The sequence below is a fragment of the Carya illinoinensis genome, chromosome 14 (assembly GCF_018687715.1).
Source record: "Carya illinoinensis cultivar Pawnee chromosome 14, C.illinoinensisPawnee_v1, whole genome shotgun sequence".
Taxonomy (NCBI): domain Eukaryota; kingdom Viridiplantae; phylum Streptophyta; class Magnoliopsida; order Fagales; family Juglandaceae; genus Carya; species Carya illinoinensis.
In genome coordinates, this window is record NC_056765.1 from 3,111,060 (window position 1) to 3,137,058 (window position 25,999).

The 25,999-nt window shown below is 38.1% G+C and overlaps 1 protein-coding gene across 2 annotated transcripts in view; it reads left to right on the plus strand.

Moving 5' to 3' along the window:
• Window positions 1–25,999, plus strand: part of LOC122293412 (CCR4-NOT transcription complex subunit 1-like) — a 33,522-nt gene that overhangs the window by 2,403 nt on the left and 5,120 nt on the right. The window contains exons 2-40 of one of the 2 annotated variants that reach the window (XM_043101977.1): window positions 8,487–8,784; window positions 8,908–9,136; window positions 9,271–9,610; window positions 9,719–9,832; window positions 9,948–10,076; window positions 10,162–10,353; window positions 10,478–10,672; window positions 11,342–11,479; window positions 12,387–12,506; window positions 12,594–12,847; window positions 13,245–13,348; window positions 14,881–14,975; window positions 15,058–15,297; window positions 15,696–15,890; window positions 16,001–16,082; window positions 16,195–16,262; window positions 17,266–17,411; window positions 17,737–17,845; window positions 17,923–18,069; window positions 18,209–18,256; window positions 18,470–18,598; window positions 18,679–18,918; window positions 19,088–19,228; window positions 19,336–19,421; window positions 19,509–19,614; window positions 20,411–20,506; window positions 20,720–20,872; window positions 22,114–22,296; window positions 22,417–22,637; window positions 22,727–22,862; window positions 22,948–23,073; window positions 23,487–23,531; window positions 23,721–23,798; window positions 24,001–24,117; window positions 24,573–24,699; window positions 24,781–24,881; window positions 24,960–25,097; window positions 25,185–25,268; window positions 25,853–25,999. In XM_043101977.1, the coding sequence (XP_042957911.1) occupies window positions 8,487–8,784; window positions 8,908–9,136; window positions 9,271–9,610; window positions 9,719–9,832; window positions 9,948–10,076; window positions 10,162–10,353; window positions 10,478–10,672; window positions 11,342–11,479; window positions 12,387–12,506; window positions 12,594–12,847; window positions 13,245–13,348; window positions 14,881–14,975; window positions 15,058–15,297; window positions 15,696–15,890; window positions 16,001–16,082; window positions 16,195–16,262; window positions 17,266–17,411; window positions 17,737–17,845; window positions 17,923–18,069; window positions 18,209–18,256; window positions 18,470–18,598; window positions 18,679–18,918; window positions 19,088–19,228; window positions 19,336–19,421; window positions 19,509–19,614; window positions 20,411–20,506; window positions 20,720–20,872; window positions 22,114–22,296; window positions 22,417–22,637; window positions 22,727–22,862; window positions 22,948–23,073; window positions 23,487–23,531; window positions 23,721–23,798; window positions 24,001–24,117; window positions 24,573–24,699; window positions 24,781–24,881; window positions 24,960–25,097; window positions 25,185–25,268; window positions 25,853–25,999 (5,697 nt within the window). Of the gene's footprint in view, window positions 1–8,486; window positions 8,785–8,907; window positions 9,137–9,270; window positions 9,611–9,718; window positions 9,833–9,947; window positions 10,077–10,161; window positions 10,354–10,477; window positions 10,673–11,341; window positions 11,480–12,386; window positions 12,507–12,593; window positions 12,848–13,244; window positions 13,349–14,880; window positions 14,976–15,057; window positions 15,298–15,695; window positions 15,891–16,000; window positions 16,083–16,194; window positions 16,263–17,265; window positions 17,412–17,736; window positions 17,846–17,922; window positions 18,070–18,208; window positions 18,257–18,469; window positions 18,599–18,678; window positions 18,919–19,087; window positions 19,229–19,335; window positions 19,422–19,508; window positions 19,615–20,410; window positions 20,507–20,719; window positions 20,873–22,113; window positions 22,297–22,416; window positions 22,638–22,726; window positions 22,863–22,947; window positions 23,074–23,486; window positions 23,532–23,720; window positions 23,799–24,000; window positions 24,118–24,572; window positions 24,700–24,780; window positions 24,882–24,959; window positions 25,098–25,184; window positions 25,269–25,852 lie in introns of those variants that run through there. The other variant, XM_043101978.1, reaches the window with a different exon arrangement.

A 25,999-nucleotide genomic window follows, 5' to 3' on the forward strand; every position in this document is an offset into this window, starting at 1 on the left:
TGTGAGAATTGATAGAAATCTGTGACAAAGCATCCTTAAAATGTGTGACTCATAAAAACTCCAAGAGGGATGTGCAAACACAACTGTGAATTTGTGGACCACCTCCTTCTTCATTGCGAAGTAGTTAAGGTATTGTGGGATGAAATCCTCTCAAGGCTTGGTATCACATGGGTTATGCCTTGAAGGGTGATCGATTTATTGTCTTGCTGGCAAGGGATAAGGGGCAATTGCCATATAGCTGCTGTTTGGAAGATGGTACCTTTATGTTTAGTGTGGTGCACATGGATCGAAAGAAATAGACGCTGTTTTGAGAATAGGGAACGCTCTCCGTATGGTTTCAGGGCATTCTTCTTTCATACTTTATTACTTTGGGCATCTTCTATTGTATTGAATGGAACGAGTCTTAATGACTTTTATGCTACTATCCATAGCACTTAGTTTGTAACTAGGCTCTTTTTTGTATACTCCCTGTTTACTCGGGCTTTGCCTATTTATGTGGATCAATAAAATTTCTTTTATCTATATATAAAAAAAGAAAACTCCAAGAGGGCATCTTTCAAGTATCGATTTTCTCAACACAAATCATGCCAAAAGCAGATCTTGAACCCATCACTCACCACAAATCTAGTAAGGCTAATTTAAGGTTTGAGTTAATTGTTTTGCATCACTTTGCTAGAATTTAAGGTTGAAAGTAATAAATGTCATTCTCTTTGTTTTAAGTGGTGGGGAGTGCTTCCTAATGTTTTTTTGATTAATTCGAGTATCCAAATTCCCAATTCATTGGTTTGGAACAAATCTAGAATGTAAATTTTGAGGTTCAATCCTCTTGGGCATCACCCATGTGATCACAAGTTTTTTTTTTTTCCCCCTTATGTTGTTTCTTTGATCATGTTTGTACACAGCTAATTATTAAAATGTAGATCCGAGGTTATTGTCATACTGGAGCTGGAAAATGGGATTTCCGAAACAGAGTCATTGAATCAAAATGACGAGGGATGGAAAATATTTACATGTCACTGAGAGGAGTTGGAGAGTTGTGAAGGAAATAAGGCTGGGGATGTCCACGGTATTTTGGTTTGCCAAAGCTTTGGAGGATTGTTAGAAGGGCGAAGGAAGAGAATTCTATGTCTCATCGAGAGGGAGATAGAGGGTTCATTGCGCAGAGATGTTCCAACTCTAGCGGCTGTTATATGGCTTTAGTGGAGTATGAAGGTGGTGGTAGAAGGAACTTCATCTTTATCCCAGAGGAGAGGGACGATAAGGGATGGAGGAAGTTGGTGGATGCACTGAGGGAGTTTGGAAGAGAGTGTGGTTACTTGGGCTGCAACAGAGAAGGGGCATTTCAGGTGCCGTGGGTGGAGATGGTGGCGGTGAACCAGTCGCACATGCGGTTGTACAAAGAGGCCCTCCAATGGACAAGGGTATCGATGCCATTACATGAACAAAACAGAAGGGGGGATGGACTGACCTGCCTACTCGTCTAAGAGGAGGCGTTGGTCCAGGGAGGATTGGTTGCACTGATGGGACAATAGATATTTAGAGGCTAAAATGGTGATGGAAACTGTGCTGTCGGCTTGAAAGAGGATGGCGTTTATGGCACTCTATTAGAAATGAAAAGCAGTTGGACTCTTTGCAGGATAGGATGGAGAGTTTAATAAGGTGCATAAAGGAGAATCAGGAGGTGGCTTGGGTTGTTTAAATAGTGGATTGGATAAAGAAAAGACAATGGGTGGTTTGAGCACAAATGGGCCAGTCAATATGGTTCGTGGTGCGGGCCATTCCAATAGACTTAAGCCTGTGAGCCAAAATAGAAGAAAGACCAAGATGGACCTGGGCCGATGCAATGGGCCTCAGCCTGTGGGCCAAAATAAAAACATAATAGGGGCTGGCCATGATTTTGTTTGGAAGCAATGAGGTGCTTGTGAGGTAGGCCCATTGACCAGCGAGAACCACCATGCCGCTAGAGGTGGTTCCGATGGTTGTGATGTGTACGCAGGCAACACTTGTGCTTGTTTCCGGTAGCACCTACGCCAAACAACCTATGTTGGTACCAACAGAGCCACTGCAGATTCGCATGCTGGTGCCCTTTGGACTGAATGGAGACATGACGGGTGGGTTTTCAGTCTGTGGGGTGCAATAGACTCGAGCACCAATGATATATGGGCTGCTTCCCGTCACCATGTCCAGGAGTTGGAGACCAAAATATTCTAGTGTAGTGCAGATGAAGGGGTGGTAGAGTTGCTGGGAGACCTGGAGCACTGCGAGAGGCCACAGACAACGTCGTTGGAGTCTTCTATTTGGGTAGTCGACCGTATTTTCTTGTTGTCTACTGTTTCAAAGTTGGAAAAAAAATTTCAGTCGAGAAATAGCTATCTGCCCTTACTTAAAGTGCAGAATCAGTGGGTGAAATGAGGGAGGTCGAAATGGAAGGAACATTGGCTTTATTGAGTCTAACAAGGGTGGGGAGATGCAATCGTTGACAACAATGGTGGCTAAAGGGAGGGAGGAGAATGGGAAGGTCAGGTCATCTGAGGAAGAACCTATTCCTTTAAATTCCTTTCATCCCATTGCATCAGAATGGGTAATTCATAAAGCTATGGAAATTAAACACTGTGTATGGATTACATGCGAGGGCTTCAATGCTGAATTTATGGTGTTACTTACAGCCATAGAGGCCGAGAATGAACAATCCAAAGCTAATCTATCCATTAATTCGGCTAAAAAAAGGGAAAGAGAACTTAAGAGGCTTAAGTGGGCTATGAATGATGATGGTGGAGAGGAGCGCTAACCAGGAGCATGTCAAGGGGAGGGGGAAGATGGTTGTTTTATGAAGCCAAAAATAATATCATGGAATGTAAGAGGGTTGCATGAACATAATAAGCGGTTCCAAGTTAGAAACTTACTTCGCCAATGGAAGGGGGACATTGTTTGCTTACAGGAGACTAAGGTGCCATTTGGATATTGGGTTGAGATGAAAGTTAAAAGTTAAATAAACTATTGTTAGAATATCATTTTTTAATATTATTATTGCTTTGGAATTTGAAAATGTTAAATTGTTTATTATATTTTGTGTGAGAATTTGAGAAAGTTGTAATGATGAGATGATATGAGATGAAATACTTTCACTATCCAAACGAGGCCTAAGTTGGAAGTTATCACAAGAAAACTAGTCCAAAGTTTATGGAGAGGGCAACATATAGGGTGGTCGTACTTTCCATCTAAAGGAGCATCCGAGGGAATCCTAATTATGTTCGATAAATGAGTGGTGGAAAGGGTAGAGGAATGTGTGGGTGACTTCATTGTGGCTTGTTCATTTATGAATCTAGAAGACGGTTTCAAATGGGCATTTGCTGATATTTATGGCCCAAATATTGATTCAGAGAGATGACCATTCTGGGAAGAATTGGCAGGACTTCTCAGTTGGTGGGAGTTACCAAGTTGCATAGGGGGTGATTTTAATGTAACTCACTACCCAAGCGAGAGGTTGGGTGTGTCCCACATTAGTCTCGGTCTCCTGCCATGAGGTAGTTTTCTTATTTTATTTCAGAACAAGAGCTTATGGATATTCCATTAATAGGAGGTACGTTTACTTGGTCCAACAATCGAAAACTCCCATCTTGGTTGAGGATTGATAGGTTCTTGTTAACTCCAGAATGGGAGATACATTATCTAGATGTAGTTCAAAGAAGACTATCCCGTTTATGCTCCGATCACTTCCCCATCATCTTAGACTGTGGCGGCATCCAAGGGAGTAGAAGTTATTTTAAATTTGAGAATATGTGACTTAAATCTGACTGTTTTGTAAATAGGGTTAGGCAATGATGGTTTTCTTACAATTTCCAAGGCTCTCTAAGTTTAGTGATGGCAAGAAAGTTCTTTGAAACATGATTTGAATGAATGGAATGAACAAATTTTTGGCAATGTGCGCTCAATCTATTAGCTAGCACTTTGGAAAGAATCTTATAAACCCCATTTACGAGGCTAATGGGGTGATAGTCTCTAACGTCCGCGGACCCCCTTTTTTGGGAATGAGTGTGAGGAAGGTAGCATTAAGACTTTTTTCAAATCTAGCATTATTGTGAAACTCTTGAAAGACCTGCATAAGATCTTCCTTGTTCACTTCCCAACAATGGATGAGCTAAAAGTTTTCATTTTTAAATCATTGATCTTATGTGCAAGGGCCATTGTTTGTAATGGACTAAATGTCCATTATTTTCTCCTTTTGATTGTAAATTCTACCTAGGGGCTTCTCATGTATACTCCCTGTCTACTTGGGGTCTGCCTATTTCTATGAATATAACTTCTTGATTACCTATCAAAAAAAAAATTTTGAGGTTCACCTAAATCCATCAGCAGAACCCAAAACCTCTTTTCATAGCTATAGGACAACATTTATGTGCTGTGAATTCTAGATCTATTGTACTGATGATTTAGGAATTCAAACTGCGTCCAAAGCAAACAACTAGGTTAATCATTATATTCGTTTAGTTGACTTATATTTTTTGTTTCTCATGTTAAGATTGAGAAGTAAACCAAGGTGCATCAAGTGCAATCAAGACTTGGTTAAATAAACTGGCCTTGTTCCAAGATTACTAGACAGCAGACTAATGAAAGGACTCTATTTTAATGAATGACATGGTGCAATGCTCTAAATTTTGTTGCAATGATTTAAATACACATTGAATGCTATTCTGGAAAAGAAGGGTAGAAAAGAGTAAGCAGTCTTTTAAAAAATTTAGCAAGTTTGCTAAAAGTTATCTCTAGGAATGTGTTTCTTGGCCCTTAGCATTGCTAGACTACCAATGGTACTGGATCTGAAACCTTAGAAATGAGAAAAGGATCAAATGTTGAATTACTGCTACTTTCTTACAATTAGTTTCATGCTCAAGCTTGGAAAAGGAATGAGAGAAAATGTAACCAAAAAAAAAAAAGAAAAAGTGGAGATTTAGTGACATTTTGATGCCATTGATAAAGGAGTAGAAGGTTGGTCAGAAATGTTAGTTATGCAGGCTTGAGCTGAAAAATCACCATTGACAGAATTTATTGTTTCTTATCAAGATAGTTTTTTGAGTTAAAAAATTGCCCCATTGAGGGATGCCTTCTTGGTTGTATGGCTGCACTTGGGAAGATCCTTCCTAAGAAAGCGACACGTTTTGGCGCTTGTTGTGGTGAAAGATTATCGCCCCATAAGTTTGGTGATTGTGATGTACAAAATCATCTCAAAAGTCTTATTTTTTTTTTAGAAGTAAATAAATTGTATTATCAAAGAATAGGCAAAAGCCCAGTACAAAGTATAGTTTCCATAGCTAGGTATGAGTGATGGACATCAGAAAATCATGTAGCTCTAAGCCATTAAAATCAACCGATATGGTCCAATTACAAAGAGTTCTAAAAAAGAAAACTTTCAGTTCCTCCATTGATCTCTCTTTGTCTTCGAAGGTCCTTGCATTGCGTTCTTGCCACAAACACCACATGATGCATATAGGTATCATCTTCCACACCTCTTTTATTTGTTGGTTGCCTCTCAAATTTGTCCAGCTAGCCACTACTCCTACCACATTCTCGGGCATAACCCAAGCCAAGTCAATTCTACCCAAAACCTCATTCCATAACCCTCTTGCTATCTCGCAATGTATTAAGAGGTGGTCCACCGATTCGCCCCCCTTCCTACACATACAACACCAATATGCGATGATCACCCTACGCTTCATCTCAAAAGTCTTAGTGAATAGATTAAGCATGGTGGTGGAGAAAGTAATATCAAAGCCCCAAAATGCCTTTGTGGGAAGGCAAATACTGGATGCGGTGCTTGTTGCCAACGAATGTTTGGATAGTCGACTCAAGTTGGGAGAGCCAAGGCTTCTTTGCAAACTAGATATGAAAAAGGTCTATGATCAAGTTAATTGGAGCTTCTTACTCTATATGCTAAAGTGATGTCAATTTGGGGTGAAGTGGTGCTCATGGATCAAACATTGCATCTCTATTGCACGCTTCTCTATTTTGATTAATGGCACAACAAGCGGTTTCTTTCAAAGCTTGCGGGGATTGAGATAGGGGGATCCCTTATCTCCATTACTTTTTGTTTTTGTAAGGGAAGCACTTAGCAAAATGATCGACGGTGTGGTGGAGGGTGGCTTTATATCTGGCTTTTCAGTGGGGGAAAGCCAATACTGGCTCTCTCAATATTTCTCACCTCTTATTTGCTGATGTTACCCTGGTATTTTGTGAGGCTAGCCATAATCATATCTGTGCACTGAGGGCTCCCCTTCTATGCTTTGAGGTCCTTTTCGGATTGAAGGGGAACTTGGGCAAATAAGATGTAATTCCGGTGGGGCAAGTGCAAAATGTGGATGGTATGGCTTCTATCTTGGGATGTAAGATATCTTATTTACCAATGAAATATCTTGGCCTCCCGTTGGGAGAAAAGATGGAATGGAAACTCGCTAGTTGGAAGCAGATGTAGTTATTTAAAGGTGGCAGAGCCACACTCACTAAAAGTACCCTATCCAACCTACCAACTTATTTCCTCTCTTTATTTCTGCTTCCATCATAGGCAGCGTACTGCATGGAGAAAATACAGTGGGGTTTTTTATGGGGAGGGATGAATGATGAGTTTAAATTTCATTTGGTAAAATGGGCCATCGTTTGTTCTCCAACTTATCAAGGAGGCTTGGGTATCCGAAATTTGCAGCTTTTTAACAAGGCATTGTTGGGCAAATGGCTATGGCGATATCCCTTAGAACATCGAACTTTGTGGAGATGAGTTTTAGACTCAAAGTATGGTATTGTATGGGGAGGTTGGTGCCCAAATGATGTGAATGGACCCTATGGGGTGGGGGCTTTGGAAGCACATAAGCCATGGATGGAATGTCTTTTCTAGTTTTACTTGTTTGAGGCATGTGACGGGTCTCGTATCAAATTTTGGCATAACATATGGTGTGGTGACAGGACACTTAAGGAAGCCTATCCAGACTTCTTTGGTATAGCAAGCATGAAAGAAGCCTCGATCGTGGACCTCCTTCACTATTCTAACGGCACCCCCTAGTGGAGTGTCACATTCCTTAGAGCTGTCCATGATTGGGAAGTTGATGCAATCTTTGAATTCTACACCCTAGTTTTAGTCCCTATTGGGGGAGGGAATTTGGGGTTGTGGGGGGGGGGGGGGGGGGGGGGAGCACCCCTCGGTGAAAGGGAAGTTCATAGTACACTCCTTCTACCAATCCATCTCTAAGCGTAATGCAAGTCCATTTCCGTGGAAGAGCATTGGAGGAGCATTTGGAAGACAAAGGCCCCCCTTAAAGGCATCATTTTTTGTATGGATAACTTATTTGGGGAAGATCCTCACTATAGACAACCTAAGAAAACGCTTTATCATAGCATTGGATTGGTGTTGTATGTGTAAAAAGAGCGGAGAATTTGTCGATCATCTACTAATGCACTGCGAAATTTCCATGACTTTGTGGATTGACTTTTTTACTAGGGTGGGTGTAGCTTGGGTGATACCAAGAACGGTGATTGACCTCTTAGCTTCATGGAGAGGTCTTCAAGGCACTTCTCAAATTGCTGCAATTTGGAAGATGGTTCCAATATGTCTATGGTGGTGTCTTTGGAGAGAGGGGAACGAGCGAAACTTTGAAGATTGTGAGCAGTCATTGGATGAAATTAGAACTTTCTTTTTTAACACCTTGTTCCAATGGTCGATTGTAATTGCTTTAATTGAGAGGCTCACACTATTTAAAGAAGGGTTATCATGGTGAAATATTGGACATATAGTGGTTGGCTGAAAGATCCCTGAGCAAGCGGACCTTGTTTAAAAAAGAGGCTATGGAGCTTTTACAACCTAATACAGAATGAAATAAAAAATAAGCCAATTTCTCTCAGCCATTTGGTTTTCAGTTTCTTTTACTCGATCTGTGTGATGTGGATGTGTTATATGGATCCCATTTTTAACCAGGTAAAAGACACGCTGCATTTGCACAGTTTCTGTTGTTCCTTGGAATTTTGTGAATTCATAAGATGATGGTGATAATTTGATCCAGTATATCTCTGTTTGTATTTATTGATTTGATGTTTATTTGTTTAGATTTTTGGTGCAACATAACTGATAAAGCTTGCATATCTTAGCACTAGTTTGATTCCTTAAGACAATAATAGTTTTATGTGTATTTTGTTTGATTGATCCCTATTATGCATCTTCAGACATATCTTTGCTGGTAATCATTAAAATTTATATTTCTCATGGCTATTTAGAGGAGGGTTTCAAAATTTGATGGCCTGTATAACCCCAGTTGAAAATTTTGTAAACAATCGCTTGCTTCTATTTTATTTTTTATTTTTTTGAAAATTTAGTTTGTTGATAGTTTGCTAAGTTAGTAAGAGGCTCACGAATGATATCCAAATTCATTGGAATGAGTTGTTTTGAGGTTCATATTTTCGTTGAATTTTTTCAGTTGATTATTCACTGATAGTCTTTATCTCCATGGCAGTTTGTTGAATATGGAATTGAGGGCAGCATTATTCTGCTTCAAACATGCATTGATCACCTGAGCTTTTACATCACAGACTCAAAGAACATGCAGCTGGATTCAGTTGTTGCATCAATTTTTAAATACTTGTTGGACAAACCAAATTTTAGCACAGTGTTTTTTGAGTCGCTAAGGGATACAGATATCAATGAAGGAACTATTGAGAATTTCTCCAATGCACTTCACCTGTCTGTATCTGAAAAAATTGGCTTTGGCCTTGCTTTGTCAGATTCTGAAAATCTTGATACCAGGATTTCTGGTAAGTTTAAATTTCAAGTGGAACTGTAGAAGTACCATAACCATGTATACTTGCTTAATTAGTTTCCTTTGCTCTTACTGTTGTATTGCACCTTTTGGTATTGAATGTTTTGCTGCTTTCTAGGCAAAAATTTTTCTATGGCTCAGATTCAGGAATTCTGTGCCAATCCTGTTTCGGTGAATTCTTCTGAACAAATTCAGAATGTTGTTATGTTCCTTCAGCGCTCTGAGGGCCTTTCCAAGCATGTAGATTTCTTTATGCAGATGTTATCTCTAGTGAAGTCGAATGAAGTCACCCCATTTGTTTTAAGTCCATTGTTTCCAGATGAATTGTGTGAGGATTATTTTCTGAGGTGACAATCTCTCTCTAATTGTATTTCTCTTGATTGGTTGTGCGGTTGATTAAAAAACTGTCCTGTCGATTTTTTTGTTTTGTTTTTGTTGATACATATCATAGGTATAATAACTTAGGTTGTCTTTCCCACAGGAATGTGGATGCGTTCCATGAATCTAGAGAAGATGATTTTGATTCTATTTTAGCAGAAATGGAGAAGGAAATGAGCATGGGAGATATTATAAAGGAACTAGGTTATGGGTGCACCGCAAATTCATCACAGTGCAAAGAGATTTTCTCTCTTTTCTTGCCACTGACTGAGATTACTTTGTCTAAAGTTCTCGGCACAATTGCTCGAACCCAAGCTAGTCTTGATGACAATCTGACCACACTTTCAACTTTTAGCTTGGCTCTGGGTTGCAGCACTTTGTCTGATCTGCCATTGTTGAGCTCCTGGAATATTGATGTTCTCATAGATACAATCAAGCAACTTGTGAGTTAATTTTTGTTCTTTATGTAGAAGCAATTTTCTTGTTACTATTATAGTAGTTGCTACTTTGTATGTGAAGCTTCTTTACCTTAGTATTTATGCTGAATACAGGCTCCTGGAACCAATTGGATACGTGTCATTGAAAATATGGACCATGAGGGGTTCTACTTTCCTAATTGGGAGGCATTCTCTTTTTTTATGTCGGTATATAGGCATGCGTGCCAGGTATATTTTTATTACATGTACAGAGTTTTATGCAGAACAGATATGCTGTTAGATGAATATGTGAGTTCTCATGAGAAACATTATTTTTCTAAATCTTTTGATTGAGCTTGTGCAGGAGCCATTCCCTCTCCATGCCATTTGTGGGTCTGTTTGGAAGAATGCTGAGGGTCAGCTATCTTTTCTTAAATATGCTATTTCAGCTCCACCAGATGTATTTACGTTTGCCCATTCTGTGAGGCAGCTGGTAAGATGCTATATTTATCCAGTTGTTACTTCTTTCGTTAGGTTATCTCTCTTTCATTGACTTGAATATTTGATTGTTGTTGCAGTCCTATATCGATGGTGTGCATGGCCATAAGCTTCAATTTGATCACGCGAATTATTCATGGTTGTGTCTTGACCTCTTGGACATACTATGTCAACTAGCTGAAAGGGGTCACGCCACTTCAGTTCGGTCAATGCTTGAATATCCTATTAAAAATTGTCCTGAAGTCTTACTTCTTGGGATGGCACAAATAAATGTAGTATTCTTTACATTATTTTTTTATTGTTTCATTCATTCATTGATGGGTTCCATTATTTTTGTGTCTTTTCAAAATTATTTTTCTGTATGTTTGTTAATAAATTTTGCACGTGTTATTGCAGACTGATTATAACCTCCTCCAATATGAAGTATCTTTCACTATTTTCCCCATTATACTTAAACATGCCATGGGTAGTGGGATGATTCTTCACCTTTGGCATGTTAACCCCAATTTGGTATTGCGGGGATTTGTAGATTCTCTCAACTATGATCCAGACAGCATGACTAGAATATTGGACATTTGCCAAGAGCTAAAGGTAAGGGCTTGTTTGGACACTGGGATTATCTCAGAATTTTGTGAATAGTAGTGAAATTGTTTGAATTAAGATATTTTATTGGATTTTGGGAAATGAGAGAAAAAGTTGAATAAAAACTTTAAAAGTGAAAAAATTGCTTGAATATAATTTTTTAATATATTTTTGTTTTGAAATTTGAAAAAGTTGTATTGATTATTGTGTTTTGTTTTGAAGTTTGTAAAAGTTATAATAATTAGGTAATGATTAGATGAAAGAGTAATGCTAGATACAATTGTAGAATGTGCAAGCACCGTATAATCCTTTTTTAAAAGAGTAGAGTTCACTATTAATATATATATATTTTTTAAATGTGTCCTGTATTTACTCACTTTCTCAAAGGGATTACGTGGCGCTTGCATACTCCACGACTGCAAATATTATTTCCCTAGATGAAAAAGTTGATTTGAAATTGAAGTGTGTTTTGTGTTTGAGAAGGAAATTGTGAAAAGTTTTGAGAATTTATCATCTTATCTCATTTACCAAACGCATCCTAAATGTCGTTGAACTGATAGTTGAAATGCCCTACTGTTTGCGATTTCCATTGAAGAAGTTAAATGATGTGCTTGTGGCATTACTAGAGAATTTTATTTCCCCTGTTTTCTGTACTCTTCTCTCTTATTCATTTTGCAGATTATATCGGCAGTGTTAGATGCAATTCCTTCTTCTTATGCCATAAGATTGGCAGCGCTTGCCTCAAGAAAAGAATTCGTAGACCTTGAGAAGTGGCTCGGTTATAATTTAAATACATATAAAGATATTTTCTTTGAGGTAATCTCCGGTTAGCCCAGCATTCACAATCTTTTAGCAGCAAAGATAACTATGTGAATTCCAAGTTTTGGTACAGTTTATATGCCCCCTCTATCTCAACATGAGATATTGGTTTCAAATGTAACAGTCTTAGTAATGACCAAGGAGTGCAATAATCAATCTTAAATGCCTTTTCCCTCTATTAAGGGTTGGCTAACTTTTTTTTGATAAGTAAGAAGACATTTTATTGATACTGAAATAGGTATGGCCCAAGTACACTAGAAGTATACAATAGAAGACATCTAGTTAGGAAATGGATAGAAGGAAATCGTGAAGTCTAATGCCATTAAAATCTATAGCAATGGCCCACGTAAATAAGGTCTTCAAGAAAAAAACTCTTATAATCTTCTTGAGAGTGCTCGCGATTCTTAAAATCTCGGCCGTTCATTTCCTTCGAAACGGACCATAGTGAACAAATGGGAGCCATCTTCCACACAGCTCCAATTTGGGGATCCCCTTAAGCCATCTCCGACTAGCTAGTATATCAACCACCCTCTCAGGAGTAACCCTTTCTAATCTCACTCTGCTGAAAAAATCATTGCATGAGGCCCTGTTAAACTCACAATGTAGAAGTATGATCCACTGTTTTGCCTCTATTTTTACACATACAATACCAGTCAGTAAGGATAAACCCACGTTTCCTTAGGTAATGGTTGGCTAACATGTAACTACCCGGCGTTTTGAAAATGTAGTAGTATGAGAAGACATTTAAATGCTTTGGCTTCTTTAAATGACACTCATATGGGGACATCCTAGCAGAAAGCAAGGCACTGATTTTGGGATGGTGGAAATTCGTTATTGTTATTATTAAAATTTTTTTAGAAATGAGTAAACGACATGGTTTGATGTGCATAGTTCTATCTTTCAGGAGTGCCTCAACTTCTTAAAGGAGATTTTTGGCGGATCACATGATTTTTCCACCAAAACGTTCCATCACTCTGGTGCTGTCTTGAACCTTTGTGTGGAGACTAGTTCTACTTTTGTTAAGGTTCTTCTAAGACTCTGTAATCTGTCTGTCCATATGAACTCTCGTTCTCAACTGTCAGGAACCATTTATATGTATTTTTTACTGCAGGTTCTTAAAGCTCATGCTGGCTTGATTAACTCAAGCCACCTTGCCGAGGAAATGGAAAAGTTGTCTTTAACATTTATGGATTCTAGTCCAAGGTTGCAGAATGGTGGGGCTACAGATTCTTCAACGTCTGATGGATATGCGGATGATATTGAGAGTGAAGCAAACTCTTACTTCCACCAAATGTTTTCTGGTCAGTTGACCATTGATGCAATGGTCCAAATGCTTGCTCAATTCAAGGAATCTTCTGTGCAAAGGTGTAATACCTATTGCAGCCTTTTCATCTGGCTATTTGGTATTGTATACTATTCTTGTGTTGTTTGAAACCCTTACAAGTCTTGAAATCCTACTGTCTGTCATCCTACCTCTGTCCCCTTGGGGGATGGCAATTTGTCCTCGAGTGTGAGGGCAGGTTTCACACTATGCTTAATAATCGTTCTATGTTTTATCATTTAGGAAAACTAAATGGAAAATGGTCTTCTAAGTGGGTTGCTTTGTCTTTGGAGTTTAAATGTGCCAATTTATTATTTTGTAGAATAGTTAGAATCTGTGGAAAGGAGGTTTTAGTTCAAGTCTGCTGATGCCACCTATTTTTGAATTTTTATACACCTTTTGTTTTGTCACAATTTAAGGGTCTTCTGCACCAACTGACAGGGAACAATCAATTTTTGAGTGCATGGTTGCAAATCTGTTTGAGGAGTACAGATTTTTCCCCAAGTATCCCGAAAGGCAGCTCAAAATTGCTGCAGTTCTGTTTGGTGAGTTTCTTTATAAAGTATGCTGATGACTCTTCTCTATAATGACCTTTCCTCCTTTTAGATGGAGAAAAAACTGTATCCTATTTGGCCGATACCCTCTTTGTAATTTCCCAAGGGAGGCCCAAGCCACATCTGGGCCTATATTTCGAAAGAACTAGTCAACGATACAATTGGAGCCCTATTAGAACCACTATAAAGTGCAATAACTTCTTATTCCCACGCAATGTGGGATTCTATACATCACCTATTCTTATCACCCAATATGGGGTATTACAAGTTTCCCCTCTTAAATTCCTGATGTCCTTGTCGGACTACTCCATCATATGTGGCACACCTCAAGTTCCACATTTTTGGTTGGAATGGTATCTGATACCATTTGTAACACCTCAGGGAAAGTCCAAGCCACATTTGGGCCTATACTTCAAAATGATTAGTCAATAATACAATTAGAGTTATATTGGAACCATTATGAAGAGTAATAACTTTTCATTCCCAAATAATATGGGATCTCATACACCACATATCCTTATCGGTTAGTGTGGGGTATCACAATCTTATGTTGTTCATACTTTCAACTTAATCGGGATTAGTTGGGATGTTGTTCCAAGAACCCGGTGCCCAAAAAAAAAAAAACTTTCAACTTAATCATATTTAAACAACTTGAGTCAATATGCTGCTTGTACAATTCCAAATGTTGGCATCATTTCTTCTTTGGATAGAAATGTTGAAACTTAGGAACAAAACTGTGTTTTGGCCTTTCAAATTTTGCTATTATGATCTGCTCCCCAGTTTTCTGAGGATGTACTGTGACAGATTTAACCTTCTACTTGAGTGTTCAGAACTTGAAGCTTATTTTACACATATAGCTGTCACTTTTTTGTAGAACAATCTTACTTATCAAAATGTTTTTGAGAACAACTTGGAAAGTAGAAGATTGTCATTTCTTTCTTGATATGCGAAGTAAACGATTATCTTAAAACACTCTTTTTGTCCTAATGTTGACAAAATTAATTACAGCGTTTGAGTTGAATACATCATGAGAAATACCTTGACTGAATACTTTGGTGAATCCCGAGATTAGTTGGGACGCTTAAATTAAGGAAACTTTGCATGCCTTTGGCTGATTTATGACATCAACTGCTTTAGAAGGTTATTTTTAACCTGATATAAATTGTATATGTTTGAGCTTTTGCTATATTAAGGAAACTTCAAACCCCTAGGGGTTGACTCAAGTGGTAAAGGCTTTGGTCTTGGTGGTATGCTCCCTCCAAGGCCTAAGGTTCGAATCCTCTTGGGTGCAAACAATCTTTAGGGGCCATTGGACTGGGGGATTTTCTCCTTGAATTATCTGAGGTGCACTTGCGCGAAACTCCTTGTTGAGAGCTTGTGCACCCCCGGGATTAGTTGGGACGCTGTTCTCAGACGCCCGGTGCCAATAAAAAAAGGCAACTTCATATATTGCTAGAGCCATTACATATCTTCATACTGATTTTTCTTTTGTTTTATTGCCATGGGTCTTAACCATATTTCAGGCTCTGTTATCAAGCACCAGCTTGTGACTCATCTCACTCTAGGGATTGCTCTGCGTGGTGTTTTAGATGCACTACGCAAACCTGCAGATTCAAAAGTTTGTATCATCTCTCATTAATGGACATTTCTGTTATTGGTTTTTTAGTATATGATATCAATGGTGGATTATTTTGTTGCAGATGTTCTTGTTTGGGACTCTGGCTTTGGAGCAGTTTGTGGATCGACTGATTGAATGGCCTCAATATTGCAATCATATCTTACAGATATCCCATTTGCGTGGTACTCATTCAGAACTTGTTGCTTTCATTGAACAGGCTCTTGCCAGGATTTCAGCCGGCCATTCAGACACAGATGGAGGCAGCCATGCTGCTGTTGTTAATCACCATGGCTCTAACCAGGCTTCCTTGGGAAATTTGGAGGTAAATAGTGAAGTTTGCCTCTTGAACCATGCCAAGTGTCTGATGATACAGAGAACAAATTTAAGTGTTGACTTACAGAATGCGTTGACGGAGTACTGGCAGCATAGTAAAATATTTCTTGCAAAGTTACAGAAAACAAAGCCTGAAGTCCCAATTTGCAAAACTACTTTTGCGAGTTTTAAAATCTGGAGAATGGATTATTTGTAGATGCATTTTCAATCATCCAAACATGTTCAATTTGTCATAATTCATTCTCTAGAATGCACTCTCCCTAGAATGTATTTTCAGAATGAATAACTAAGGAGCCCTTTGAATTAATTAAACCAATTGTCCTGTGAATTCATATATTTTGAGTAGTTAATATCTTCTTGTTTATATATGCTGGGACATTGTTTCAGTTAAATGGCTCTAGCATCATACAGCCTGGGCAGCAGCTTCTGTCCCCACTGCAGCTTCAACAGAGACATGAAAGTGTTGAGGATCATCATCATAAAGCCGCTGCAGCATCATCTAGTGATGTGAAGCCAATCTTATCTTCTGTAGGGCAGTCTTCAGCTGTTAATTTAGGCGATACTTCCACCACTATTCAAAAGGTAACCCACTTCTCTCCCTCTCTCTCTCCACTCCCTTGTTGGGTGAGGGACTCCAATGGATCATTTTTATTCTCCTTTCTAGTACTGTTACTCTTATTGCTGAATTGCAGTCACAGCATGCTGTCAGTGCCCCATCAATGCTATCCTCCTCATCTGGCTTTGTTCGTGCTTCACGTGGAGTTACTTCTACCAGTAATTCCTTTTACTTACAAAATAATGCTTTTTGAACACGAGGTTTCACATACTATTGGTTTTCGTAAATGCTGGATTACTGTATTCATGCACATGTAATGTAATTTTGCAGGGTTTGGCTCTGCTCTGAACATTGAAACACTTGTTGCCGCTGCTGAGAAAAGAGACACTCCCATAGAGGTACTTTATTCCACATTCTGTCAGTGTCACTAAAATATGTTGACGTGTGCAAGTCAAATGCATGTTTGGTTGAGTCTTCTCAAAAGAATATATGCCGTCATAACTTGATAATTTCACATCCATTATCACTGATGCAAAAGTCTCAGATCCGATGTCATAAAATCTTGTTAATATTCATGTAATTCACTTCAACTAAGTTTATATGCTTGGACTAATTTCTGGTACACCAGATATCCCTGGTTTTGTTTAGCATTGTAGGCTTAAGTTGATCTAAGCAATTTGTACTTTATGTTGACCTGAGCAGAACTATTTATAGCCCTTTTGTTCTGGGGGGAGGAATGCTTGTAATCAGTGTCTTCACATTGAGAAAGAATATTACTTGTTCAAATGGTTGGATGCTCTCAGTCTGTTTTCTACGGACCATAAATGCTCATTATTGTCACTTGAGGCAATATAGTGGTTCTTCTTTTAGTGACGCGTTTCAGTGTCTTAGAAACTGGGCCACCTGGGTGAAGGTAATGTGATATTTATTGACCCCATTCGATGTTCTTCATTAAATTAATTATTACAAACTATTCTTCATGATGATTATGTGTTCCTATGGTTGGTGCTGTTCTTTAATTATAAAAAAAAAAAAAAAAATGGTTGGTGCTGTTCTAAGTATTCATGGTGTTTTTTCCTCTTTATATTTTTAAGAGTTCCTGATATACGGTCCTAAATGATGTTTAAATCAGTAATTCATGCCTCTATCTTTATATGGTCACCTTTTTCTGTCTGATGCATGACATTGGAGTGAGCAAGCAAAGCCATCTCGGTATTGGTTTCCCACAGTATTTCTCACCACACCGATTTGTTGATCAAGTGCCTGAGACTATAATTACGGAAAAGGGAACACTGCATGCTGGAAATGTTATGCTTGTTTTAATGTTGTTTTGTCTGTCATGCTATTTACCCATATATGTCTTATTTTTACTTATTTTATTTGTCAATGTTCTGTATACAGGCTCCAGCATCAGAGATTCAAGATAAAATATCTTTTATCATCAATAATATCTCAGCTGCTAATATTGAAACTAAAGCAAAAGAATTCACTGAAATTTTTAAAGAACAGTACTATCCCTGGTTTGCACAATATATGGTTATGAAAAGGTTAGAAACTTTGCGATTTACTCCTTTTTTATGCTAGCATTCATGGAAAAGCACATATTAGAAAAGTGCATTCACGAACTCTTAATTTTGTATAACAGTTACCCTTAGCTTACACCATTGGTAATTGTGTTTATCACAGTCCAGTCCTCTATGAATATCTACCAAATTTTTAACGGGAGGACATTTAATTGGGTTTTCATGACTTTTGAATACACACGTGTACACTCGTACACACATTCACACATATATATACCTTGCTCCTGCCTTTTTGCCATCTCCACAAGATTTCCTATCGCTCATTACAGTCTACCTAATTTTATGACAGAGCAAGCATTGAGCCAAATTTTCATGACTTGTATATGAAATTTCTGGACAAGGTTAATTCAAAGGCTTTGAATAAAGAGATTGTTCAAGCCAGTTATGAGAACTGCAAGGTTAATGTCATATAACTATTTTTCTAATTCCTTTGGATAACATAACAGTGGGATAATGTTTGGTATTTTTTTTCCAGGTTCTTTTAGGGTCTGAGCTTATAAAGTCAAGTTCTGAAGAGCGTTCATTGCTTAAAAACTTAGGTAGTTGGCTTGGGAAGTTAACAATTGGGAGAAATCAAGTTTTAAGGGCTCGTGAAATAGATCCTAAATCGTTGATTATAGAGGTGATAATTTGACCTATGCTGTCTACTTGAATTTGGTTATGCAACATTAGATTTTTGTTTTTCATCTTTCAAGTGCCCCGTGAGTTCATATAAAACATATTTTGTTATTTGATTCTCTCTCATGGGTTGGTGGGGACAGGCATATGAGAAAGGATTGATGATTGCAGTGATACCATTTACTTCTAAGGTATGGATGTTCTGACAATTGTAGCTTTTGCCCTAAACTTTGGTCTCTTGATCTTAACTGTCAACTTCTCGCCTCTTGCATGGATTTTTAGTATGTTTTCACCTTCTAGATAGGTGTCTCTCTTGTATGCTTCTTTTGTACTTGAGTTGCGCTTTTTGTGCTTGTTTGTAAAGAATAATCACTTCTAAAAAAACTGTCAACTTCCTGCTGCAGATTCTGGAACCGTGCCAAAGCAGCCTGGCATATCAACCTCCCAATCCTTGGACCATGGGCATTCTTGGGTTACTTTCGGAGATATATTCAATGCTGAACTTGAAAATGAACCTTAAGTTTGACATTGAGGTTGGCATACACCTGAGCCTTCCTGATATAATGGTTCTCGCTTATCTACTTATATCTACCTTATCCTTTTCCCATTTTAGGTCCTATTCAAGAACCTAGGTGTTGATATGAAGGATGTTACACCAACCTCTCTTCTCAAGGATCGAAAAAGGGAAATTGAAGGGAATCCTGATTTTTCTAACAAAGATGTTGGAGCATCCCAACCACAGTTAGCTGCTGAAATGAAATCTGGAATGGTATCTCCAATGAATCAAATTGAGCGACCGCTTGATGTTGGTGGTGCATCTAATTCTGGTGGCCACACACATTTATTATCTCAGGTTTGTTGGTTTTGAGATTTTGAATATGAAGCTCTCCCCCTCTCCCCTCCTCCCCCCCCCCCCCCCCCCCCCCCCCCCCCCGGCGCCCGGCCCAACAAAAGCCCTCTCTTCCTCTTCTATGTATTCTTTTCTGTGCATCCTAAACTCCCAATTAATTCTGTGGGTTCAGTATGCTGCTTCCCTTCATCTCCCTTCTGGTACGTTGATGGAGGATGAAAAGCTATCAGCATTAGGACTGGCTGATCAGCTCCCCTCTGCTCAAGGATTATTACAAGCCACTCCATCCCAGTCGCCTTTCTCCATTAGTCAGGTGTGGTTTCATTTTCTTCCACAGGTTTTGATCAGAATTGACTTTGATTTATTTTGAGGAAGTAGCACATCTTTTTTACTAATTAGCTGGTTCGTTTGTTGTTGTAGCTTCCTGCGCCAATACCAAACATTGGAACCCATGTTATTATCAACCAGAAGCTCAGTGCTTTGGGCTTACACTTGCATTTCCAGAGGTTTGAAGCTGAAAATTCTCTTTTACTGCTGGTTCAGTACTTTGATTAGTACTCATGACAAGCTCAACTCTGTTTTATATTATACAGGGCGGTTCCAATTGCGATGGATAGAGCTATTAAAGAGATAGTATCTGGTATTGTTCAGCGCAGTGTATCTATAGCAACTCAAACAACAAAGGAGCTTGTTTTAAAGGTTTGTTTACTCAGCTCAAAAACCTTGTCTCTTTTTTCTCTATCATCTCCCATCTTCATCTTTTTTTCTAAGCACCTTCAATTTGAATATTTACTCCCGAAAACCAATGCATTGATTGGTGTTCCATACGCAAACTTGACGACTTTCTTGCATCCTCAGTGGTTGTTGCCACCTCAAACTTTTCCAACATTCATATTTTTTTCAAATCTTTTTGTTCCACGTATTCTGATTCCTGTGTCTCCACTGCGGTCAATTTTTCTGCATGTATTATTATAGATTCTTGTCATAGTAGTGGTCAATTTTAGTTTCCATAAATCCTCTTTATTCATTTATCCATAAGAACAAAAAAGAAAGCGAAAACAAATAAAGCATGAGACCACCTGCTGAATCAGCCTATAAGTTCATTTATTGCCAAGCTGAAGAATTAATTTTCAAAAAAATTATTAAGTTGAAAAGTCAGCAGATGATATGTGGTTAGGGTGAAATACTGCTTGAATCTAGAGTTAGCTGGATCCTGTAATCCTGTTATGGCTCAAATTTCAGTTTTTGCTTCAGTTGTTCTGAACCCTTGCACATGCTCTTATAAAGACCTTGTATTTGTTGCATGGAAAAATGTTTTATTTGAAGCTTAGAACTCTTGCACGAGTGTCTTTCTTCTTTCAAATTAGAACATCAGCAATATCCCAGCCTTCCCTGGTCTGTTTGGGATCCTCAGATGCCCACACCAGCAAAGCTTTCTAGCTCTAATGTTATATCTATTGGCACTTTATTGAAAATTTGAAAAAATACAATTCAGGATTATGCAATGGAATTGGATGAGACACGCATATTTAATGCAGCACACTTAATGGTTGCAAGTCTGGCTGGAAGTTTAGCTCATGTAACATGCAAGGTAATATTTCATGTAAAATTTCAGAATTTCTTTCCCGTTTGGTTTGTTTTGGAAAAAAGTATCATTGTTATTTTTGGTGAGATAACTTTTTATTAATGATCAGAAAGGTACCATCAAGTACAAAAGGAGTATACAGTTGATTTTGTAATACATATCTTTTGGAATGTCTGCTTTTGTTTTGTGGCGTTGACTATGGTTTGTGGTTTCTGCTAGGAACCCTTACGTGGGTCAATATCAAGTCAACTGAGGAATTCACTTCAGGGTCTGAATATTGCAAATGAACTTTTAGAACAAGCTGTACAACTTGTTACCAATGACAACCTTGATCTTGGCTGTGCAGTCATTGAACAGGCTGCCACTGATAAGGTTAGCTCTGATGATTATGTATTTTATTTTTTTGGGTGTCTACTAAATCTTGAGGTGGATAGAACCGTACACATCTGCTAAAGATTTCTTCTGGCACTGTCTACTCAAGGTGTCCAACTATTGGAGGCAAGATATGAAGCATCTAATTTTGTAGTGTTTCAACTAGAATATTTAAAAATTTTGAGAATAGAAGGCTATTCAATTTGAAGAAAAAAGCAGTTCGTTTGATGACCTAGAACTGTTAAACAGTTCCAATAGTTGTTCTGTTTGAAGACAATAATTTGATGTCATTCCCATGAAAACGTTTGAGTATGCCTATATATATGAAACCTTCGATTACCTACAAAAAGATTTGAAAAGTGAAATTAATTTGAACAACATAAGATCCTTAAAAAATTTATGCCCACCAAGGTCGGAAAATGGGGGCAATGTAAAAGTTGACCCTTTGACATTTTGATGTTAAATGATCTCTGCAGAAGATTCATTTTTATGGTATAGAGCTGTATTTTATTTTTAGAAAGTGCTTGTTTGAACAACGTTAGGGTTTTTTTTTTTTTACTCATAACCCACCTAAAGATGTTAGGGTGCAAACTTAAACCTGTAACTAGATGGAATTTGAGCTCATCATCACCAACTCTGCCCTACATGAATTACTTCTGAAGCTTCTCAGTGCAATTAGCCTCACCGATGGATATAGGGAAAAGTGACAAATGGTAAGTCGGCAGATTGGATAACGTTATTTTGATTTATCTTGCCTTAAATGATGCCCCCAAAAGGAGTCCCTGTGGTCCTGGTATCTCAAAGGTCAAGATGTCACCCTACAACCAAAATTCTATGCTCTATTTAACCTATAAAGAAAATCACCAATTCACTTTGCATATATTCTAGGGCATAACCTTTTGTTTCATCAAACAACACTATAACTGACCCAAAGGGGTGGTGTAGTGGTCTTGGGGCAAGCTATACCCTATGTCCTCAAAACTTCGCATTCACACTCTTGGGGCCATTGGACTGGAGGAATTTCCTCTTGGGCCTATGCACCCCAGAATTAGTTAGGACTTTGTTCCTAGATGCATGGTGCCTATAAAAAAAGAAAGGAACAGCACCATAACTTTCTTTATCTATTACCCCACTCTTTTTTAGCGATTCACTTGTGATTATTGGGGAAAGATGGAGTGATTGCGAATTTTTTTTCTTTGTTTCAATTAATGGGTTTATTTATGGACTATTGCTTATTGTAGGCAATACAAACCATTGACGGGGAAATAGCTCAACAACTTGCTTTGAGAAGGAAGCATAGAGAGGGTGTTGGTTCCGCATTTTTTGATGCAAACATGTATACACAAGGTTCAATGGGTGTTGTACCAGAGGCCCTCCGCCTGAAATCTGGTCATTTGTCCCTTTCTCAACAGCGAGTTTATGAGGTAGGTACCTACTGGGTTTTTGCATGAAAAATAAGATGGTGCTGAGAAACATGGTGTTTAAAGTATGTTTTGTTTTTTTTTTTGTTTTTTTTTTTTTTTGGCATTCCCTTTCTGTGTTAGGACTTTGTTCGGCTTCCCTGGCAAAACCAATCTAGCCAGAGTTCACATGCTATGTCTTCAGGTCCTGCTTCAACCGCCAGTACTGGTCTGACTGGTGCTTATGGCCCAGCATCTGGACAACTAAATCTTGGCTACTCATCTGGCACAGGAGACACAGGATTTGAAGTAGCCTCTAGGACACAGGAGGAGTCAATGGAATCTAGTTCGGCTCTGCATTTTAGGTGTGTTTTATCTACATGGTGTATGTTGGTTTCTTATATTTTCTAAAGTTCTATTGCCAATATGCTTGGATTTCCTTGTAATTATGCAGTGGTTCCTCAATTCACATTGGAGTTGCAGATGCTGTTACCCAGATTAGTTCTGAAAATGATTCTTCCACCGCTTCATTTCCTCCAACTGCTTCAGCCTCTGAGTTGCATTCATTGGAGTCCTCTGATGTTGCAAAAGTTAGAGATTTAATCTCTTGATGAGGTTTTCTGTTATTGAGGTCTTAATGTTTGTTATTGATGTGTGCTTCTCATTTTTTGCAAGGAATCTGGAGATGCTTCACAGTCATTACCTTCACCAGTCAGCACTGAGCGCCTTGGAAGTAGCATATCAGAAACCACACTCTCTACTAGGGATGCATTGGATAAGTACCAGATTGTTGCACAGAAGGTTGCAAAAGAACTCTTCTGCTTTTTTTTTTTTTTCCGTTTCCCTTCCGCTTCTTTTTTGCCTTCTCTACAATTTACTTCACAAGAGTATACTTTTAGTTTTACCTATCAAAAAAAGAGTATACTTTTAGTTTTGAACAAAATGGAGCTAGTGACTTGGAAAAAAAAATATGGAGCTTATGGTTCCATGTATTATTTTTTCCTGTGGGTTTCTTTCAGTTTTGTTACTTTTACTTAAGAAACACTTGAGAATGTTCTGCTGGCTCCCTGTTCGTGTGGTAATACTTTCACTTTTGAACAAAATGGAGCTAGCAGTTCCATTTATTATTTTTTCTTGGGGGTTTCTTTCAGTTTTGTTACTTCTACTTAAGAAACACTCAAAAATGTTCTGGCTCCCTGTTTTTATGGTTTCAGTTGGAAGCTTTGCTAAATAACGGAGGTAAAGAGACTGAAATTCAGGTATTGGTTCTCTCTGTCCTCTTGGTATGTACTACCACCATACCATTCATTATCAGTGTTACATTACTGGGATATTGATTGTGCCTTGTTCCATTTCTCCTACATTTTTTTCCCCAAGTCTTAGGTATTTTCTCTTGGTAAGTTTATTTACATTTGAAATTGCATCTTCTGGGGTATACTGATGTTCAGGGAGTCATTGCCGAAGTTCCTGAAATCATAATCCGATGCATAAGTCGAGATGAAGCTGCCTTGGCTGTTGCACAAAAGGTATTCTTCCTTTCATAACAGAACATGATGGGTTATGCATTTTTTAAATGCGGTATAGCTTGAGCTGTTTTGGTTGCTTTACAATCTTATTTTGGTGTTCAATCTACTGCCATAAATAGCTGTGCAAGGGACCATCTACCTTTGGAGATCTTTTAATGTATATTTTTCTATGATTTGATTTATATTATGTACTTTTACACAGGTTTTCAGAGGTTTATATGAGAATGGGTCAAATAAGATTCATGTTGGTGCTCATCTTTCAATTCTGACTGCTATTCGTGATGTTTGCAAGCTTGTTTTTAAGGAGCTCACTAGCTGGGTATGTTGTATTGCACCTTTTTCCTATTTCTTAAGATGCATAATATACTCTGAGAAGTCATTTTCTCCTCAGCTTAGTGCTGGTTTCTTTATCTTTTACCCCACATGTTTTACTTTAAGTTATGTATTAATTTTGGACAAGCCTGATTTATTTCCAATGGACTTGTCTTTGCTGATCTCTGATCTCTATCACATGTTATCCCATGGTTTATGCATTGAGCTTTCCTTCTTGTTTGGGGAACCTCAGAGAATCTTCGTATTATTTTCCTATCTCATATGGTATTAATGAACTTTGCTTCTATGCTTCCACAAACTGAAGTTTAATTAGGTTATTGTTAGAGGGAGACCTGTTCTAGATATACTATAATGTCCCTGATGTTGATACTCCTGTTTCTTGTCATGGTGTATGTGTTCCATCTCTCCATCATAATACAAGTTTACGTATTATTCCTCCAGGTTATTTACGCAGATGAGGAACGGAAGTTCAACAAAGATATAACTGTTGGCCTTATTCACAGTGAATTGCTAAACCTTGCCGAGTACAATGTTCACATGGCAAAACTAATTGATGGGGGCAGGAATAGTATGTAAACGGACCTTCACTTTACATAATTTATGCCGAGTACTGCAATTGATTTGACTGACTAAATGTATGAATCTGCAGAGGCTGCAACCGATTTTGCAATTTCCCTTCTGCAAACTTTAGTCATTGAAGAATCTAAAGTTGTTTCTGAACTACACAATCTTGTTGATGCTTTGGCAAAGGTTTATCTTGGTTTAATTTGTGTAAGTTCAGTCTATGAGGATGTGTAAATACATTTTCTTACCAATTCTAATTTGCAGGTTGCTGCAAAGCCTGGGCCTCCTGAGTCATTACAACAGCTGGTTGAGCTTGTGAAGAATCCTGCTGCTGGTGTGGTTGCTATATCTGGTGTTAATGTGGGAAAGGAGGATAAAGCCAGGCAATTAAAGGACAAAAAGGTCACTGGATATCTCTCGGTTCACTGCTACATGAAGTTCAATAATAATTTCTCCTGATTCTAAAATATTTTCTTTCTGCTGAGACAGGCTTCTGGGTACTCTACTGCAAGCAGGGAAGACTATAATAATGCAGAAATTGTAGAACCAGATCCTGCTGGTTTTCGTGAGCAGGTACTTGATGTTAAATTCTATATATTCTTGGGCTCAAGAAACGCAGTTGAAGGATGTACAGCTAATGGGCTTGACTAAAAATGCCTGATTTAGCATAATGAAATGGACACATAAATGAAAAAAGGTTATATAGAAATCGTTATTTTTGTAATTAATTTTTGGTAAGTGATTTGACGACCCTGATACATTATTTTTTAAAATATTCATTATTTTTTTTTCATTTTCATTCAAAGTGTGTGACTAGGTCTTTTTGGAGTATAGGCCATGTGGTTTGGGCCTTCCATTTTGTTGGCCTTTGGGTTTTAAGTTTATTGTGATTGGACGTTTATGCTCATTATGGTGTTTTAGTGTTAAAATAAAAGTGTGATTAGGTAGATTGATTTTCTTTCTTTAGCTAGAATGTAATTAGGTATTTCTCTTGTATACTTCCTATGAACACGGACTATCCCTACTTCATTCGTATGAATAAAATTCTTTTATTACTTATAAAAATAAATAAAAAATAAAAACAAAAAAAGTAACAGTAATGTACATTTAAAAATTTTTGATCGTAACATTTGTTGAGGTGTGTTAATATGGTGTAGGTTTCTTTTCTGTTTGGGGAATGGTACCGGATATGTGAGCTGCCTGGGGCAAATGATGCAGCCTCTACCCATTTCATCTTACAGTTGCATCAGAATGGACTACTGAAGGGGGATGATATGACGGATTGCTTTTTCCACCTCCTGACG